Genomic DNA, 21,666 nt, shown 5'->3' with positions numbered 1-21,666 from the left:
CTTAAAGATTCTTTCATTGAACAATGGCACAGTCAAATTGACAACTCATCCATAGGAGAATTTTATGGACTTTTTAAAACAATCTTTGGCTTAAAAAAACTATCTTGTAAAATTATCCCCAATCGAAGTCAATATATTTCAAAATTAAGATGATGCAATGCAAAAATTCCAGTAGAGCGGGGTAGATGGTATAATATTCCAAAAGTCGAGAAGACATGTAATTTGTGTTTAACTGCAATTTGCAATGAATACCATTATTTATTTAAATGCAATTCTATATTAGTAAGTAAAAAATATCAGAAATCAGCACATTCCAGACTACTATGTGAAATATCCAAGTGAAGCAAAAATGAAAGGACTTCTAGTTATCATTGGTTAATATTAATGTATTTAAAAATGTATCTTTATTCGTTTCAAAGTTAAATAAAATATTATAATATAAAGTAAGGTAATTATGCACCATTTGTTGATATTATGTTTTCTGGTCTGTGCGTTCGTCCGTCTGTCCGTCCGTCCGTGCGTCCCGCTTCAGGTTAAAGTTTTGGTTAAAGTTTTTGGTCGAGGTAGTTTTTGATGAAGTTGAAGTCCAATCAACTTGAAACTTAGTACACATGTTCCATATGACATGATCTTTCCAATTTTAGTACCAAATTAGAGATTTCCCCCCATTTTCACGGTCCACTGAACATAGAAAATGATAGTGCGGATGGGGCATCTGTGTACTAGGGACACATTCTTGTTTTTTTTTTTATATATTTCATTTCTAATTTGTTTTATTTATTTCTTTGATTGTATGTGATTGTATTTTGTATGTATTTATTTCTTGTTTCCCATGTCAATGTGACGGAGTGCTTATAAAATAAAGCATATTGTATTAATTTTTTTTAGTATAAAACCAATCTAATCATAAATTCCTTGGTATAAAACGTAGATGATTTCGGTATTTACAAACAGCAATTTAATCACTAAATAGAATATTGTAACGTATACCTTAAGAAATAACTGATGTTTGAATAATATACAAGAAACAAATCTTTTAAACCGTCATTTATCTAACAATAAGATACGATCTGTCTAGTTGATAGTTAAAAAGATATCATTATTAACATTAAAAACTGCCACATATTCGTATAATAAGAATTGTATAGAATGTATTCCTACTAGAAACAACTAGCACGATGAGTATAGATTCAAAAAATTTCGAAAAAAAGGTGAGGTTTATGAACGTTTATACATATTACTTAATTTCATTTCATGTTATTTTTAGGGCTAATTTTTGTTTAATATATGCATGAAGGGTCTTGAATAAACATTTCGAATGATTTAGTCAGTGCCACAGCTTAATGTATATCTTTCTTTTATACAAATATAAACAATATACAGTAGGAAAGAAAATGTATGATAATTGACCTGCCGCAACTTATTTTCATATTTAATCAAGGAAATTGTATATTTCTTGATTCAATTAACCAGTAAGAGTTTTTAAAGTAATTTTATAAAGTGAGACGCTCAGAAATATCATATATTGTCTCGGCTTATGGAGAAATAATTCTTCAAAACGAAAAGAAATATCTGTCTTATAGTGCACAAGCATTACTAATCCGAAATAGCTCAGAGCATGATATCAGTCAAAATCTTGTTTTACTAGCGGGTAGCACAAAATATTTTTAAAGACCAACCAACACATCATTTTCATAGCCTATACAATATTAGGCCAATGTCATGAAAATATAAACTTTTTTGTATGAGGCTGAGAAACTGGGGAAGAACCTCACCCTTCCCCAGTTTTGCGGCGAGTTTTAAACAGTTTATATTTTTATGACATTGACCTAATATTGTTTTTATACTGCAACTTAAATTAATACATTGATAGCGTTTTAAATCGTTACACAAATGTCAACTTATTTTCATCCCTTAATGGACCCCTGATTTTGTAGAAAATGCTCCATTCAGTGAAATTGACATTATACAAAATATAGCTATATATGTTACTATATTTAGGAATAAACACAGGTAGTTGCAGTTTAAATAAAGATATTAGTATAATCAAATTTGTATTAATTTAATTTTTTTATAATCTCCTGACAAAACTATGTGGTAATTAAGTTATTCCATAATAATGGTCTTCAGTTTAATTTAGACCGAGAAACTGTCCCCATTCCGGCCCGTAGATATACTCTATCGTAATTACTTCTTTTCGGTAAGTCATTAGACCGTATGCATAATTATTTCCCTTGTTTGAAAAATCCGCTGAATTACTTCCCTTATGTTGTTGCCATTGGATAGCTTCAAAATGGAGGACAAGCCTTGATTTTTTTTTAAAGCTCGTTTTACACCTTTGTTCCAGAGCTGTTTTACAAATAATAACATAAATATGGCATCTGTTTCAATCAAAGGAAAGGCAACAAAGTCGATCTTTAAAACAGAAAGAGTTGATCCAGTAAGGATAACTGGCTGCGCCGTATATTCAGTGTTCACATTGAAATCTATGTGTACTTTAACGTTCATGTGGACCCTTTGGCTAAAATGGCCGTATTTTCACCTCAAAATTTACTCTCAGTACAGACAAACCTGCGCATCGAAGACATAATACATAAAGGTTTATTTAGAGTCGTATAAGCAAGCAATTACAAATATAAGCTCTGAACTTAAGAGCTTTTAAACCCGACATAACAAGTAAAACAAAACATACATATCAAGTCATGCACACAACATTAAACATATAAAGCAAGAGTTCATATCAATATATAACCATGCAGCACAAAAGTTCTTTAAGCATCTTGTTAAAATCAGTAAAAATTTTAAGGCATATAGCATGCCCAAGAATAATAAATTTTAAATATGTTTTATGTTTTAGAAAAATAAAAACTTACCAGGATTTTGCTGTGCACTTTTTTTCATTCCTCCAGAAGGTGCCAAAATAGACTAAGTTTGGAAACAGGTTTGAGAACTTCCCTACAGGTAATAATACACCTTATCGCTATTCCCGGCTGACCCGTCCGCTTGAACTTTTGACGTCAACAACAATCACTTTTCCATTGTGGCGTCAGACATTGTGTATTATGACGTCAAAATTTTACGGGAACATGTGTGATTTCCAGCAATGGCGGACAAATAGCGATAAGGTGTATAGAAGTGAGCTGTATTGATTGATATGGACAATAGATACAAATGTACCTGACAATAACAGGGATCTCCATGAATGAAAATTGAATGATGGAGGAACTTTCACCATCACACACCGTGTCTACTCTGTACAGTGTAGCGTGATCGAAAGTATTTTATCCCTCCATATAAGGAATGGTGAACATGCTAATTCATTGCTTATTTAAATTATATTTATTTGAATTTTCATCATAGAAGTATAAATATTTTCAATAATTGCCGTTTGTAACCATTCAAATGCCAAGCCTTCATGGTCCCCCCTTAGAAGATAATGACCAAAGCTGTCATGAAGGTCCCCATGTAGTTTTCTTGCTATTTTTGGTAATTGTTATGGGGGTTAAAAATCATTTGGAGCTTCACGTACACTGTCAAATTCAGAAGTCATGAACCCATTAGGCATTACCGGTATGGCTAATTTGCAGCAACAACAAAACGATTCGTAGGGGTTATGTAAAAGGTTAAAGAGATTTGCAAAGCAAATGTTGACAAATGAAAGGTTTTAAATGACTTTATCTATCAAATTGGTGCTATGCAACATGCATCTTTTGAGTCTGAATAAACCGGAAACAGGGATGTATCAATTTGATTAAAATCTACGAAATGAATTACGGAATTACGATACGATATTTCTTTACAGGAAATATAAAGTTTTCACTTTTCAACTTTTAAAGTAATTCTATATTATTGTTACAGCAGTACTCGAGCTATTTGCGATGAAATAATAATTACTGTTTTACATCTTATTGTGTACTTAAAAAAGGGGAATGCTGATTGTGTAAGTCAAAATAAAAGCGCGTGTTCGACTTGTTAAACTGATTTCTTTGTAACTGTAAATTGTCATAAGTATTTGCGGAAACTTAGTTGAATAATTCGACACATGAATCGTCTATCTTCAGATAGTATTCTCCTGTCTGATTTGTTGTTTTACCTGTACAAGCTCAGGTGCAAGTGATTAGCAATCTTAATTCGGATATCCCTTAGGCGTTAGAACTGTATTTGATTATAATATAAAAAAGCCTAGGGTTATGCAATTACATGCATTTGATTACAATTGCTTAAAAAAATGGCGCCGAGCTATAAAAACGATTACAGTTTTGAACGATGGCGGAAGACAATTTAACGATGGCGCGGGACATTTGACGATGGCGCAAGACATTTGAACGATGGCGAGGCGCCATCATTAAACAGGCCATGGAGATCCCTGCAATAATTGGTGATTTAAACTGTGTACCTGAGTGGACCATATCAAGGGAAACTCAACTGTTTGTTAATTTTATCATCTTCTGCAGGGACGAAAAAAAGTGCACGGCAAAATCCAGTTAAGATATTATGAATTTTCTAAATCATACAATGCATTTGAATTCTATTTATCATTTGTAATGCACATTTACTTTTTTATACAGATGACTATGCCATCCATTCCATCTAGTGGTAGATTTGAGTTCAAAATCTCAGAGCGTAAAGATGAAATACCTGTATTAGAATTTGTCAGGTATTTGAGATAGTTTAGTGAAATTTAAAAAAGATATATATTAGTAAAATTTTGACAATATTTACACCAAAAAAGTAGCGTTTATTATCCACATCTGCTGCAAAAGAACATGTTTAACAAAATTTTACAAAACAAATTTGTGGAGTTCCTACAGACATTACCAATTTATTCAATACAATACTAATTAATTTTATCATTGTAAATAGGTGTATTAAAAATAACACTGCAGTTATATAAAATTGAATGTGTCAAAGAGACAACAACCCGAAAATATATACCTTCAAAACAAATTTTATAACAGATTTTTTTTTCACATTTGATATTTGATTTTTCTGTGTTATTGACTTATATCTACTTTTTACATTAAAAATCTCAGTGACATTGCCAGAGCAGCCATCTTACCTTTATATTCACCTGCTCAGAATAGGATAGGAGTAAAAATCTTATAATTCTGTTTGAATATTAGGATATTACTAATAATTACAATTTTACGGGGAAAAAAAGCTCAATTATAACTTGATGAAGTGCTGTTTGCAAGATACATGTATTTTTCAGTAATAACCCAAATGCAGATAAGAATAAGAACAGGCGAGCTAAAGAAAGCAATAAGAGAAATGAAAGGTAGGCATATATCTTAAACAAAAACAATATGCTACTGCTATCACTCTTCTATTTTACTTTTTCAAAAGAAAATAATTTTCTTTGAAACCTATAGCAGCCATTTCTGACCAAACTTGACCTGAACTATCTTTAAATGTGTGTTTTTTAAAGTAATATATTGTGCATAACATATTTGCCTATTATACTTTACTGTTTTAGAATGCATTTAAACCTAGTTGTAATGTAAAATAATCAATGCAAAAAAAACCAACCCTTTCTAGTTGACTCACGAATTTTGAAGGATCATTTTTTTAAAACTTTTTATGTTGATATATTTTGTAAGCAATATTTTAAAATTTTATGAATTTTTATCATATTGTCATTATAGAGTTACATCTAGTGTGGCCAAATCACATGGTCTTAGAGGGAAAAGTCAAAGAGGCAACCATCCTAAGTCACCACGTCCTCCTAAGAAAAGCTCCAGTGAACATGATACTGTCACACTTGATGATGTGAAAGGTTTGTAGATTTCTGTGATGCTGACTGAGGCAACTGTTTGTACTTATGACCTTGACTACCAATAAGAGTCTCAGTCATTTGATAAGCGATACATCTAGTCTATCAGTAGACTAAATAGAGACTTGAATTCAGTTTTTACAACAAAAAAGACATCCTGTAGTGTATTTACTTTCATAATCTAAAAAATAAAAAATAAAACGCTTTACTTTTTGTATTTCCATTTAATTTACTATTAGTTCAAAAGCTGTTATAGCTTTAATATTAGGGCTGAATAAAGAGAAATTCTTTGATTTTTAAAAACCTATTCAATAAAAAGGGAAGGGCAATTCAGTCTTTGCAGTTATCATAGTTATCTGATAAAAGATATTGTATCACCATTTTGCCGGCAGGATTAAGTAATAATTACTTAATTTATATCATAATACTTGTTCTGGTATGAGCAAACATAAATAAAATGCAAATTAAATTATTTTATCTAAAAATGAAGTCATTTTGATAGAATTTCTTAATATGAAATCTGTTGTTGAGATGTTAGCTAGACGACAGGCAAGCTCATTTTTATTGTATCTTTATGCCAAAGAAAATGCATACTCATACTCAAAGTTGTACATATGAAGTTACTAAAATAAAAAAATGAACATTTCCGTTGAGATATACACATTAATTATTGAGTTCTATGTTTTTCAGAGGTAGCCCATGGGTCTCTTTTGGAGGGAGAAAATGTTCCAGTCACATTTGATGGCATATTCCAGTAAGTTTTAGGATTTATACTTATACTGAACACTTTGTCTCTAATCATTGAATGCTTTGTTTCTCCTCATCAATGCTCAGTCTCCCCCCTCATCAAACATTCTGTCTCTCCTCATCTTAGTGTGTTGGCAAAATTGAAAGTTGTTAGACCACTTTCGAGTTCACTGCATTTCTGTTAAAAAAAAAAATTGTTATAGAAAACATCATGCGTGCCTTTAGGGAATTGTCACTTCCTTCCAATGTTGATCGAGCTGTTTAAGAATGTGATGTTATATTGCATGAATTATTCGGCAAATTAAATTCTCATGATAGATTTTCAGCACTGCTGTCATTAGGGAATTTTGATTAAATACCTATGGTACAAACATTATTTCTACTTTATCCTGCATAATGATGATCAAGAAGACCCTTGATGAACTTTAATAGAGCAGGGATACACGCAATCCCCTCTACCTTGTAAATGATGTCACAGACGCACACAAAAATGAAGAGCTTTTCCTGTGAAGGACATAACTTGAAAGTGGTCTATTGAATTTATTTGTTCATGAAAATTTCTTGTATATATTTTTTGAAAGATTTTTAATCCAACATGGTACGTTGCAAAGAACTTCAAACTTTTATTTAACAAATTGCAGTTGTTCCCCTTTACATCTATACTAGTATATATAAGTTGTCGGGAATTTAATAATGTAAAACATTTGTAGATGTTACTATTTTAACAGTGAGTAAAAATGAAGCTGGTCTATTGAGATTAAAGTTGTCCAACATTTTACCTATTTAAAAAAAAGGTCCTAACTGGGGTTAACAAATTAATTTTTGAGAATAACCTTACATAATTATATTTTAACCATAAAATTGAAACTTTTATCTAATTTCTAAAACTACTAGTTAGCTACGGTTCTAATGATTTTATCTGTTTTAATTTCTTTTATTGTAGTGCTGAAGAATTTGACAATTTTCTGATGCATCTTTTAATATATTTCCACTGCTTCATTGATAAGCTCGAGAGAGAAGAAAAGATTAAAAACATAGCAGGATATATGTAAGTAGTTCCTTTACCAAAGGTTTGTCTTACTATCATAACTCTTAATCACAAAAATTAATACATGTATGACTTTATTACAATGTAGGTTAATAAAGTTAGAATGAATAGGTCTGCTCATTAAGGGTGTAATCAACAGTTTTTGTCGAGCCTTCGACTTCAGTAGAAAAAGCGAGACTAAGCGATCCTACATTCCGTCGTCGTCGTCATCAGCGGCGTCCACAAATATTCACTCTGTGGTTAAAGTTTTTGAAATTTTAATAACTTTCTTAAACTATCCTGGATTTCTACAAAATTTGGACAGAAGCTTGTTTATGATCATAAGATAGTATCCAGAAGTAAATTTTGTAAAAATAAAATTTCATTTTTTCCGTATTTTACTTATAAATGGACTTAGTTTTTCTGCCTGGAAATATTACATTCACTCTGTGGTTAAAGTTTTTAAAATTTTAATAACTTTCTTAAACTATCTGTGGTTGGTACCAAACTTGGACAGAAGCTTGCTAATGACCATAAGATAGTATCCAGAAGTTAATTTTGTAAAAAAATAAATCAATTTTTTGCTATTTTACTTTTAAAAGGACTTAGTTTTTCTGCCGTGAAATATTACATTCACTCTGTGGTTAAAGTTTTTAAAATTTAAATAACTTTCTTATACTATTGACTTAGTTTTTCTGCCGTGAAATATTACATTCACTCTGTGGTTAAAGTTTTTAAAATTTAAATAACTTTCTTATACTATTTTGGATTTGAACCAAACTTGGACAGAAGCTTGTTTATGATCAAAAGCAAGTATCTAGAAGGAAATATTGCTTTCTTCTAGTTAACATTACATTCAGTCTGCAGTTAAAGTTTTTAAACATTTATTAGATTCATAAACTATCCTGGATTTTTACCAAACTTGGAAAGAAGCTTCTTATAATCAAAAGATAGTATCAACAGGAATAATTTATTGATTTATTTCCTCATTTTTGTTGAGCCTGCCATTAACAGAAAGAGTAGGGGAGACACTGGGTTCCGCGGAACCCTTACAAATTTTTTTCTATGACGTCATATTTTGAGGGACCATGCATAAGTGACCCTTAGTGGTGGACTGATTAATAAAGATACTTGTAAAAACTAGATATCACTGGAATCAGAATGTTTTCTAGTTTATAATGAAATAAAAGTAATGTGTACTTTTAATATATTAAAAGAAATCCATCCAATGAACATAGGGGAAAAAAGGTATAATTTGAACATAAAAAACTTGAAACCAGGTCATGTGCACACCCATGAAGACACAATCAAATACAAAAAACATGATACTTTTCACCAATTGAGTAAATAAACAGGGGTTTCTCTCCATGGTTATTTTTAGTTGGGGAATAACCCCTAGTTTTTTTTATATGAAACTGTTTATAGCACCCTAAATAACTTATTTTTTTCAAATAGTAATTATAAGGGATATAACTCTTAATCATTAATTTCTCCAAAGTCTTATAACAACTTAGTTAGACTGGGGAAAGAGATATCTCTTAAATCACTGTCTACGAGAAGCATGTTGCATCACACTTATCAGGCAATGAATTTTAAACCTTCAAATTACTTTAGTCTTTACCTAAATATACCAAGCAGCTGTCTATTAAACATCAACCATTCCAACTTTTCCAGAGAGCCGAGTATAAAGGAAAGAGAAGAATTTGAGGCTGCATGTGAAAAGCTTAACATTGCACAGAAAATGCTTGGTCAGTCACATGGAATAATGGTGCTAGGATTAGGGATGGAATCTGAACATCACATGTCATGTGGAAAGTAGGTTCACACTTTGCAAACAATAGAAAAATTTACCTATTCTGTATTCAGTTTTTAAATTTAATTTCTTTGGTAAATTCCTACAGATTAAACGGCAATTCATACTCTGGAACCTTCCATTAATTCAGATGTTTAAGAAAAGAAAAAAAAATATAGACCAAACACTATTCTCAGCAACAACAAAAATTACAGAGGAAGTGTATTTTATGTTTATCTGAATGCTGTGAAAAAAAAGGTTTTACTTCTGAAATTTGCTTATTATGCTTATAATAAACATGTTACAATATCACTTCTCAAACAATTTCAGAAAGCTATTCTTAAGATAATGAAATGATTAATATTAATCTGTCTTTTTATTTAATTTGAAGGGCAAAAAATGTTCAGTGTTATGGATTTTCTTGTTTTTATGCATATTTTTGCTTTTTTTTTCAGATCAAGGGTGTCAGCTACATTACGGGACAGACATGTTTTTGAGGTAACTTAAATTCTTGTTATGTTAACATATGTTCTATATTATGTCCTATATCACCAAACCTGGTATTCTGCTAGTTCCAAAAATGTGTTTTTTCAGAACCTTTTCTGTGTTTTGTTTCGTAAGAAACAGTTGTCCCTGTTGCATACAAGTGTTTTTGAAAATGTAAACAATGAGTTACCATATAGTTTGTTAAAATTGCATTAAACATAAACTTTTTCAACATGTTTATTTCTTAGAAAAAAATGCAATACTGTTTACCATCTTAAGTTGTACAGATACTTTACCACAATTTACCTTTTCTAGCTGACTTCACAGCAAGTTACATTTATAACTTTGTTGGTGTAGTTGTATGATAGAAAACCAAACTTTAACTTATTTGTAATGATTGATATTTGTACTTTTCTATTTGGAAAAGTCATGTAAATAAATTTCTCTTGAATTTTTTTTTAGTTCACCAAATTTAGTAACAATGTTTTAGATGTATTTAGTAATAACCAATTAGTTGCAATAAATACACATCTTCAATCATGTGGTCAATGTTTTCACTAACTTTTCACGATGAAAAAAATTCATAGAAAAGATGAAAGGTTGTATATATAAAGATATTTTTGTCATTTAAGCTTTATTCGGATTTTATTCATATTGCATTGACAAAATCCTGAATGAATTTTTTTAAACATACATTATTATATCAGGTTAATAGACAACTTTTGAGTTCGATGCATTTCCGTCAAAAACTCTGGTTTTAGTGAACGTCATTTGTGCGTTTAGGGGCGTCGTCACTTCCGTTTTAATGTTGAGCGAGTGGTTGGAAAACTATAATTCTATATTGTACGAATTATTCAGCAAATTAAATTCTCAAAATTGACAATCAGCACTTCTGTCATAAGGGAATTGTCATTAAGTACCTACAAAACAACCATTATTTCTAGTTTATCCTGTACAATGACGATCACTAAGACGCTTGATGAACGTAAATAGTGCAGGGATACAGGCGATCCCCTCTATCTGGTAAATGACGTCATAAAGGCGCGCATAATTGACGAGTTTTTGCCGGTGACGGATGAACTCGACAGTGGTCTATTATTTTTGATACTGAAGGATTATAGTGAAAAGTGTAATACATCTTACGAAATGAAGAAATGTTCTACACACACACTAATGATCTATCTTTCAGAGGATGTTTCTTTTATTAAACAACCTTTGTATGTTTTACTTATGTAACAATGATAGAGTATTATTTATATTGATATAAAATAGAATATATATGATATATGTTTTTATTTTTTTTAGGTTTTATATAAATTTTGCCTGTTTGTTGTCTATATCACATTCAAAAGAAAACTACCTCAGGATGTGATAAGAAAGGAAATTGGAAGGTAAGTCTATCGTAATTGTTTATTCAATTTCTGTCACATTATTTTGTAAATAATATATTTGAATTTTGTCAAAAGAGTATTTAATAGTAAACCATCTTGTACAGTTTAAAAAGAGATGAAACAACATCTGGCAGAATTTTTTATCCACTGTGTAGCTGTGCATCTTCTACTTGCTTGTTCTTCTGAAAAACATTGTTTTTCCCCCATAAACAAACTTTCTATAGTTCACATTTGAATGAAACAACATTTGAAAGAAGCAAAATACAACAATCAAAACATCATTATCTTTCATAAAATATGTACATTATAGATATTTTATTCCTCAGGATCTAAGTTTTGTGATTATGAGAAAAAAACATGTATTTTTATTTCAGCATCCCTTGAATTCTTATGATATTATAGATCAGATGTTCACATTACATATATTAACTATTTTTGCATAGATAAGTGTCAATTTATGTTTTTATTTCTTACAGAATGTTGCGGTCAGATACATTCAATCCAGCTATTAGAGTGAAACAGACACCAGATCGTAAGTTTTTGATATGATATTGTACTTCAGTAATTTCATTTGTAGCCTATTTGTCAATAAGAATCTTATAAAATATGTGAGTTTTCTTAGATAAGTTTTATTTTAAAGATGGAACTGTCTTGATTTAGCTCTTTGGATTCTTATCTTAACTTAATAAATTTATGTACAGTTTCATGCAGTGATTGATTGGTTGTTGGTATTTACCACCACTTGGCTATATAGTGGTGGCCAGTCTTTATTGATAGAGGAATAGAGAGTACTTAGAGAGAACTACATTCCTTGGTAGGAAAACTGGCTACCATAGACAATAAATATGTCATGCAATGATATTAATTGACTTAAGTTCTTGACAACACAGTCAAAAAGAGAATTATTCTAGATTTTATATTGAATAATAGTTCAATTTTGATATTCCTTAAGGATAAGTAGGGTTTTGTTTCAATTTATATACTTCTTTAATAATAACACTTCGTTTTGTTTTACAGCAAAAGACCAGAGGTCAAGCATGTTGATAAGTAAGTGATAAGATTTTTTTATTTTCTATTTACATTTAGACTTCTCATCCATTTTATTACTAGTTTTCTATATCATGGATATATAGATTAAATTGAATTGCTGATCCTGCTAAATGATTTTACTTATGATAGTAATAAGCTTTGACTGTCTAAAACATGTAGGACATGATAAACAATTAGTAAACAACAAAATGAAACTAACCTTCATAGTGTGATTTTTCTTTCAATAAATAAAAAATCAGGATGTGATTGATTTATATTATATATATACTTGTTAAAAAATGTAAAGGAGTAAGGGTAAATATCATACCTACCTTTAAGCTTCATACATTTATCTTATTTTCTAAGAAAAAGCTTTGAAGGAATTTAGAGAAATAGAAGTACCACTCCAAGAAAGGAAAGGAATCTCAGATTTACAAGAAGTGTTCAAATTCAATGCTGCTGAATACAGACGGAATCACCCGTGAGTAATCCAGTATTTTCAAAGAAATATTTCCTTGTCTTTCAACTTTTCATTTTAGTTTGGCCATGTTCTTATATGCAAATTGCTTGTTTTGCTACAATATGTTTTTCATCACTAGACACTATGTGCTGACACAATTAAAAGCTTTCTTTGGATTCCCATGTACCTTTACCAATATGGTAATGGTGCATTTTCTAAAGAAGAGAACCAAAATTAGATCCAAGATGTTCTTGAAAAGTGCCCTTTTTTCATTGGCAATCATACCACATCTTCCAATTTTTATATCAAAATGGCTCACTCTTTGACCTGAAAAAAGTATGACATGGGCAGCATACCTGTGAAGTTTTTATGATAACAGGTGCCATTTATTGTTTCAGTGTGCAGTCAATGTAAATGTGATGTTTAATCCCGGAAATGAATTGTATTCTTCATATCTCTATAAGAAATGAGCCTCTTAGTTTCATTATGCTGGATAAAATAAAAAATGTATGCAAACTTGAGACTGTACATTTTTACACATGAAAGATTGTTTTAAATCCCACTAATTTATAATTTCCTAATCTTTAATTTTTGATATTTTTCAGGAGACGGCCAGCAATAAAGTCAATTATTCAGTAAGTATTAAGATCAACAGCAGGAATCTCATATCACTTCCTGCATGAAAATAACATTACTCTTCTTTCATAAATGTGTCATGACTAATTCTTGAATGGACTCATTTCTTCATTTAAAAAAAGAGGGGGGAGACATTTTTGGTACAGGTGGAAGTGTGATACTTCCTCATCTCTTCCTTTAAAGATGAACTATTCATTGAAAGTATATATGGCTCAGATGAACTTTAAAAGAACAGAATAACTGAACAGTTTTTAAATATCATTAGTTACAACACCAAGGATTTAAAAAAGAAAAAACTCAGTTTGAGTTCCTGTACTCCTAACAAACTGTTGACTTGAGTATGTAGAACATGACTATTAACTAGAATCAACTTTTATGGTCCTTAAGTTAGATATCATTTGTTAAATATTGTGCAGAGAACTAACAGTTAAAAAAAGCAGATGTGATTCAACACATCAAGGTTATAGAAATCAATTACCATTTTTATAAATACTTATTTTGGTAAAATATCTTTTTTGCAGTCAAAGATCCCCAGCTTTAGTTGCAGTATTACCATCTGCAAGTGAGAATTCTGAGTGGCTGTTTAGACGATCAAGACCATTATCTCCGAAGTAAGTTAATATATAAATTATTTTAAAAGCTGTTACAGAAATAAGCTTATTGCATTGGGGTCTTCTTATGCACCAATATTTGAATTTAGTTGTTTTTATATAATTTAGAAAATTCAAATTTAAATCAAATAAAATGTAATAAAAAAAAGTTTGTTGATGTGTGACTAAAGATTCTTCAAATACTATTGTTGATAGGATAGGCATAGCTTTCATTGTTTGTTGATAACATCTGGAGTGTATCTTTCTCATGTTAGACAATTTTTATACAGACTGCAATGTTTTAGGAGCCTCTGTTAGTCATCTCATTATTGTGTTTGTTACTGTATATTCAGTCACATTTCATCATTAAAGAGTGATGATTAATTTTCATTATTTCAGTTCCTTATCAAAAATAGGGAGAGAGGAAGGTGAAGATGAAATGGACTCAGAAGACAATACGCTGGACCAAATCATTGAAAAGAAAACTTTTAAGTTAGTATCACACCAATTTGTCTCATTTATGTATGTAGTTTTGAATGATAGTTTTAATGACAATGTAAATTAGTTTAAGGATATATATGTATAATTTGGGCCAGAAACTTAAAGACATATAGTTTTCCAATCATCAAGATGGACTTATGAATTTGTCTATGTCTATCAACAAATATACACATTTCACAGCAAATGGATTGAATGGATCTGTAAATAAAAATGATATTGTATTTATCAATACATATGTAATTCAAAACAGAAAAGAAAGTGTATATTAAATGAAGATATTTTCTGTTACAGGGTGGGTATTATAGGAGATCCAAAGAATTTATATAGTGCAGATAAGCTGATGCCTGTTGGTGGGGAAAATGAAGATGAAGAAAATGAGGAGGATGGTTCAAAAAGGTTTGTATTGGCTATTTTTGTAATGGTTTCTTATTTCATAACATGCAGGAAATTGATTCAATTTCAATCAACAAAGAATATATTGACAATCAAAATGCAAGCTTCATATCAGCCCTGAACAATATGGAAAAGGGTGTGTTATGTTCTGTTTATAAAACATTTACATTAAACTAATAATAACACCATTTTTACCTAGAATCTATAAATAAGTTGATTGTAACTTCAGTTCTCTCTGCTTAAAATTGAGGATGGAATGGGGGATGTGTCAAAGAGACAACAACCTGACCAAAGAGCAGAAAACAACTCTGAAACTTTTAAACTTTTCTTAAGTGACTTATTTATAAAAAAGAAGATGTGGTATGATTGCCAATGAGATAACTTTCCACAAGAGACCAAATGACACAGAAATTAACAGCAATAGGTCTCTGTATGGCCTTTCACAATGAGCAAAGCCCATACAACATAGTCAGCTATAAAAGGCCAAAAAATGACAATATAAAACAATTCAAACGAGAAAACTAATGGCCTTATTTATGTACAAAAATTGAACAAAAACAAATATGCAACACATAAACAAACAAACAACCAAATTACATTATTGGATAGGCACATACATACAGAATGTGGTGGGGTTAAACATGTTAGCGGGATACCAACCCTCCCCTAACCTGGGACAGTGGTGTAACAGTACAAAATAAGAACAAACTATAAAAATCAGTTGAATAAAGTCATGGTTGCTGTGTCAATAAAAAAAAGATAATATTGAGTGTTTTAAATAATGATATTTGACATTTATTATTTTTCTTTTTAGAACCCAACAAGAAACTAAAGAAGCAGAGCCACAACCTCCACCAGGTTTGTTTTTTTCTGGAATGATTGTGTTCTCTTAAAATTAATGGCAATAATAGTGAAGTTTTTCTGGAATGCATAGTTTTAGCTATTTTTTACTTTTATTTTTTTTATTTAAATAACTTCTTTTCTGTCAATTTTAATGGTGCATCAATGTTGTTTAAAACAAAGCATACATACAGTTGTGCTGTCAAAAATTGTTAAACAATAAAATGAACATTAAAGAATATAAACTCAATTTCAGTGCTCGGGGATTTTCATTTCATATTACATGTGATACATCAAATCAATTTGAGTTATTAATAGCAAGGGGATAGTATTCTCCCACATCACAATCATTTATTCAAATGGTAAAATAATATCTGTTAAATATCATGTAAAAAAATAAAAAGGGTGTTATGAATGAATTTTTAAAAAACCTTTGAATTAGTCTTAAGAATTTGTTTTGTACAGATGATTTTATAGTAAGAATAAATTGAAACTTAACAAATAAGTTTTATTTCAGAAAGTTTATAAGACATTCAGTAAGGTTTGAAAATTTGCATGGGTCAATAGCACTCAATTAAGTGTGTCTCAAAAATATCTGAATTTTGCATGTTGCATAGATGGTCAGCACCTATTCAGAAAAGGATTTGGTGTGTTTCTATTTGTTTTTATCTGACATGAGAGATTTCCACTTGCACCATGAAGCACATTGAAACACGTTGGATGCTTATTATTTGTTAGTACTGCATGTGAATAATGCAATGCATATTTTGCTGCCATTGATTTATGAGAAGAAAAGAATTACAGTGACTTGACTGTTAGTGTTGCTCTCCACCAATTGCAACTCATTCCAAATTTTTACCAAATCGCAATTTGTTTTTTAAAATCAAATTGTTCAACTGGTCAGAAATTTGAACTAACTGCTGTAGAAAACCGCAGCCAAGTGATGAAAATAAACTCATCATAGATACCAGGACTAAATTTTGTATATACGCCAGAAAGTGCAAGGTGATAAAGTAAAACATACTTACAATCCTTTAAGACTTTAACTCCACTTTAATGATGTTGTGACAATACTAGTTTATCAGTTTGTATAGGTATATTATAGTCATTACCATGCTAAAGGTGAACTGTTGTTATTTTGAATTGCTATAAAATTGTCCAAACCAAGCCTTCCTGTAGTTTTTCTTTCAAAAAGTATTCTAAATTCATAAGAATCAGACATCTTGTAAATTAAAACATTTCATATTCAGTAAAATATGTGTTAAATTGCAATATGTTTGTAGGAAGTTTCCATGGGGAGATAATCATTTTTTTTCTTCAAAAAGTCTTTATTCAAAAGAATAATGTTTTAGGTTATCTCCCCCATGGAAACTTATCAATAACGTATTGTTATTTCACACATATTTTACTAAATATATGATGTTTTATTTAAAATTATATCTGATTATTATGAATACAGAATACTTTTAGAAAGAAAAACTATATGAAAGCTTAGGTTGGACATTTTTATAGCAATTCAAAATAATAACAGTTCACCTTCAGCATGGAAATGACTATAATATATCTATACAAACTGATAGTCTGATTTTGTCACAACAACATTAAAGTGGACAAAAATCATTTAGGATTGTAAGTATGTTTTATTTTTATCACTTTGCACTTTCACATTTTGTCTGAACAGTTTGTTCGAAATCTGATCAGTTGAACAATTTGGTCAAAATTTTGAATGAGTGGCAATTGGTGGAAAGCATCACTAACAGTCAAGTCACTGTAAAAAGACTTTTTAAAACTACCATATTGTAAGCAAAAGTTAACAAAAAATTAAAACAGAAACCACTGAACAATACCATATAGACACTTTTTAATAGTGGACCTCTTGATGTCTTTTTGTTATTTATATAAATGTCTTTTAGTCATTGTCTCATTGGCATATATATTTATATAAATATTGCAAAAAAGTAAAATCATTTTATTTAAAAAAAAAAAAGAAATTTTTTTTACAACCAATTACCTGTACAAGTTATCATCTCAAAAATAATTATACCTGGTAAACAATTTCTTTTTTGGTTAATTTTGGCATTATCAATTAGTGTTATGTGAATAAGATATACTGGTAAGATACAATCTGGTTAGAAAAAATGTATTTATTATTTGTAAAAAAGCTTCCATATATATGTATTGTGCTTCATAGGCCGTGTAGTAGCTCGGAAACAAACACTTAGTAGAATATCACATAGGCCAGGCGGCCATTGTAAGTGAAGGGCAAGTATGGAACAACAATCAAACTAATAGTTTAAGTTATCTCAAAAATACACTAATTTTAAAATAATTCCAAAAGTAGTTAAACTGACTTTTCAAATATTAACTATAATAATTTGAATTTAAAACATAAATGTACTTGCTTTTTAACCATACATAGAAATTGTGATACAAATAATATGCAATCAATGAAATCAAACGTTTCTTAGGCTTATATGCAGACTTTGGCAAAACCACAAGATCAGAAATCCAGGAAAATATTTGTTTTTCATTACATGTCAATAAATGAATCCACAGTATCTTGATTTTTTTTTAATCTATCATTAAAGCCAATTTTAAGAAATGTACATTAACAAAAACCCAACTATGTCTTATTTCAATTAGTTCTTGGCTATACTTTTGTTTAACAATAATTTCTAAGTAAGGTAACTAATTTGAAGTTAATTTAATATAAGACAATATGCCAAACTTAAGCATGCATAGTTTTCTCTTCTTAAATAATTTATTTCTTACTTACATATAACTAAATAAACATTTAACCTAAACAATTTTTAACTTTTGTTATACTAAGCATTCATGCTTTATTTTACATTTGTTCAAGAAATGAAAATTCTTAATTTTTTCAAATGTAATATACTTCTTTTTATCAAAATCTGAACTACAATCATGAAATGTATTTTGAATTGTATGTAGAGCAATTCTTTTTGTAAAATTGCCATAGTTTCATTGCCAATGTACTTGTTTGCTCTTGATTTGGACTCAATCATGAAGTCATAACATTTTCAAATCATTATTTCTTCTATCAAATATTACTAAGAAATATTTTGATAATACCTTATTATTTTAAAGGAAAAAATCTGACATTTGGAATGATTTATATCTGTTGATTCAGAACAACTTTATGTACTGTATGAATTTTATTGCAGCTATCTTACATTTTAAGGCACATGCACTCTATTTTAAAGGTTTTAATGGCTCTAAGTTTGGTTAGTGTTACCATAAAGTTTTGAAAAGTATATATTTTTTCCAACCGTAAAGAAAACTACTTTACATTCATATTGATTTATTAAAATAAAATTTAAGAACATATATTTTTTAATGTTAAACATTTCTGCTTTTTTTTTTAATTATAGATCAAAGGGTCAGTAGACAACAGACAGCTATATCTACTGCCACAGCGGATGCTGAAGATTTTTAACCAATCACAAGTTTTATTGCACAGTTCTTCCAGCCAATCAGGATAGTTAATTCACAGTTGATATTTGAATTGGAAGAGTGTTTCCATAGCAAACAGCCCTTTAGCTAATCCAGTGACATATTCCTTTTTTGTATTTTCGAAGTGTTAAGTAATTTCTGATTCATTTTTTGTTGATGTTAAAAAAAAATAAATTGATTACCTAAGAATTATTAAAAAAAAAGATTATATAGAAGGAAAAGTTTAAGTTATATTGATTTATGTTTGAGGTACTTTTTTACAATGTAGTCTCAGATGTTTTTAGAAATGATTTTCCCCCCATAAATATGGGGTATAACATTATTACTTGATTACTTTTTAAACAAGAAGTTATATTGTTTCAAACAAAGCATAGTTAAAATGTTTTCTGAAAGAAATAAAATAATTATAGGATAGAACAAATAATTGTAGCCAATAGAAATATATTTTATTGTAAGTTTTTAACAAGCATCTGTGATATAGCTTTTCCCTTGTTTTGGACAAGAAAGGGTTTCATTGTATAGAATGATTTTTTACCTATATAGACAGATCCTGTGATATACCATGACAGGGTTTGTGATAGAATGAGAGAGAACTGTATTTTACACATTTTTATTCATTGTGATATTGTTTTATAGTTTACCATCCATTATTATGTTCTATGTATGTATGTTTCTGTTATATGTAATGTTTTTTAAAGAAATTACAAAAAAAAATGTTAATGTGTTTATTTTATTCATCTGTGCATTGCTGTCCCAATTTTCACATCAATGCATATCAAAAAGAATAATGCCACTAGGAAATATTAATTATATAGAAAATTGCATTGTAAACACTGAAACATTTTGGTCCTCAATGCTCTTCAACTTTGTACTTTATTTGGCCTTTTAACTCTTGGATTCAAGCGTCACTGATGAGTCTTTTGTAGATGAAATGCACGTCTGACTTAAATACAAAATTTAATCCTGGTATCTATGATGAATTTATTCTGAAGCATACATTTCTTGTTGGATGAAATTTGTATTGAAGTTTTATATCAGCAATGTCCAAGATAATCTCAAAAACAGTGCTGATAGATTATTTTAGTTATGTCTCTTAGAAATGGTAATTCTATATAAAATTGCATTTTAAGTGTTCCCATGGGCACAATTCGTACTTGCATTTTTTGCGAAACTAATATCAATCAAAGGTTTATATTAGAAATTTCTAAGACAAGTTTGAAAAGCACTATTTTAATAGAGCTTATGCTCATGGAAATAAAATTAGATAGACATTTCGATTGTAAGCACTCTCTTAACTACATTATTTGTAGGATTCTTATAAAATTTATATTAAAGGACTTCTTCAGAAATAGAGATAATTATCTATTATAAGTTATTGCTCTTGGACCGATAGAATATATGCGATGCAGGGTACATTGAAGCTCCTTTGATTTCTGCCCAATGAAACAGACAGTTTAATTATGTACAGTTAGAAAAATAGGGGCGTAAGATACCAGAGGGACAGTCAAACTCATAGATAGAAACTAAACTGACAATGCTATGGCTAAAAATCAAAAAGACAGACAATAATAGTACAGAATACACAACATAGAAAACTAAAGACTAATTAAGCAACAGGAACCCCACCAAAAACTGGGTGTGATCTCTGGTGCTCTGGAAGGGAAGGGAAAGCAGATCCTGCTCCACACGTGGCACCAGTTGTGTTGCTTATGTTATTACAAATCCGGTGAATAGTCTAATTCGGTAGGTCACATTCGTGAAAAGGGAAGGTGATTGTTAAGTTTTGCCCCTGGAGGGTGTGTAAATGATAAGTTTGCTATGGAGAAGAACAAATCTACAGATTTACTTCCTACCATGTCATAAAGTTCAAGCTTGAATTTCACAGTTGTCAATTTCACCAATCCAGACCCGAATTAAACTCCTTGGATTTTCTCAGAATTTTGTTCCAGATATAACCTTTGTCTTGCTTTGGATTAGGACGTTCTTGCGTTGCATTATAGCACAAACATGAAATGTAGTGGAAGTTTGACGAATACTGTTGAGGCCCAGTGTTGCCACAAAACATGTTGAGAGCTTTTCACATTAAACAGTAAAAGAAAGAAAAAAAAAAGGTTTCAAGTTTGATATGAAGGTATGCAAAATTCCTTTGAGGACAACTTTACATGTTACATTTTCTTCATTTCTATTTTATCACATGGAAACTTGAAAACATATGATGGTTCATTTTGAAGCTGAAGAATTTTTACCACATTGATTGGATTTCGGTATATATATAACAAGTAAACTTTATTCATAAATCGTCAATGAACCAAAATATGTACAACTGCTCTGCGTTCTCATAAACTATCTACATTATTATTCTACTTCAATATATACAACTGGTACAAATTTGTACTATTACAAATTTGTCCTGGGTCAGGAACAAACTTGTCCTCCTGGCACAATTATGTACCTTACAAGTTGGTCACACAGACTCACACTTGTCCTTGTTCTCTTGGAACTATTTTGCACCTTACAAGTTGGTCAC

At 30.0% G+C, this 21,666-nt stretch overlaps 1 protein-coding gene across 6 annotated transcripts; it reads left to right on the top strand.

Annotated features, from left to right (window-relative positions):
- Positions 1-1,117: 1,117 nt before the first annotated feature.
- On the top strand, positions 1,118-19,859 carry LOC139517210 (protein phosphatase 1 regulatory subunit 36-like). Of its 6 annotated transcripts, none has more exons than XM_071307964.1 (19): positions 1,143-1,211; positions 2,858-2,961; positions 4,569-4,657; positions 5,213-5,278; positions 5,646-5,776; positions 6,464-6,527; positions 7,464-7,568; positions 9,222-9,362; positions 9,795-9,837; positions 11,131-11,216; positions 11,693-11,748; positions 12,234-12,263; positions 12,612-12,726; positions 13,311-13,340; positions 13,863-13,952; positions 14,331-14,423; positions 14,724-14,828; positions 15,640-15,683; positions 19,058-19,853. In XM_071307964.1, the coding sequence occupies exons 3-19, from the start codon at positions 4,569-4,571 to the stop codon at positions 19,120-19,122; spliced, it is 1,353 nt and encodes a 450-aa protein (XP_071164065.1). In that variant the 5' UTR covers positions 1,143-1,211; positions 2,858-2,961; the 3' UTR covers positions 19,123-19,853. The 6 variants fall into 6 exon arrangements, with proteins under 6 accessions (XP_071164063.1, XP_071164065.1, XP_071164061.1 ...); XM_071307960.1 differs by lacking the exon at positions 2,858-2,961 and adding an exon at positions 17,857-17,916 and having other exon boundaries at positions 1,148-1,211; positions 19,058-19,849; XM_071307963.1 differs by lacking the exons at positions 1,143-1,211; positions 2,858-2,961 and adding exons at positions 2,258-2,440; positions 16,183-16,201 and having other exon boundaries at positions 19,058-19,859.
- The last annotated feature ends 1,807 nt before the right edge of the window (positions 19,860-21,666 follow it).

Source organism: Mytilus edulis, chromosome 3 (genome assembly GCF_963676685.1).
Source record: "Mytilus edulis chromosome 3, xbMytEdul2.2, whole genome shotgun sequence".
NCBI lineage: Eukaryota > Metazoa > Mollusca > Bivalvia > Mytilida > Mytilidae > Mytilus > Mytilus edulis.
The sequence above is the reverse complement of the archived record's forward strand: the minus strand, read 5'-3'. Positions and strand labels throughout refer to the sequence as shown.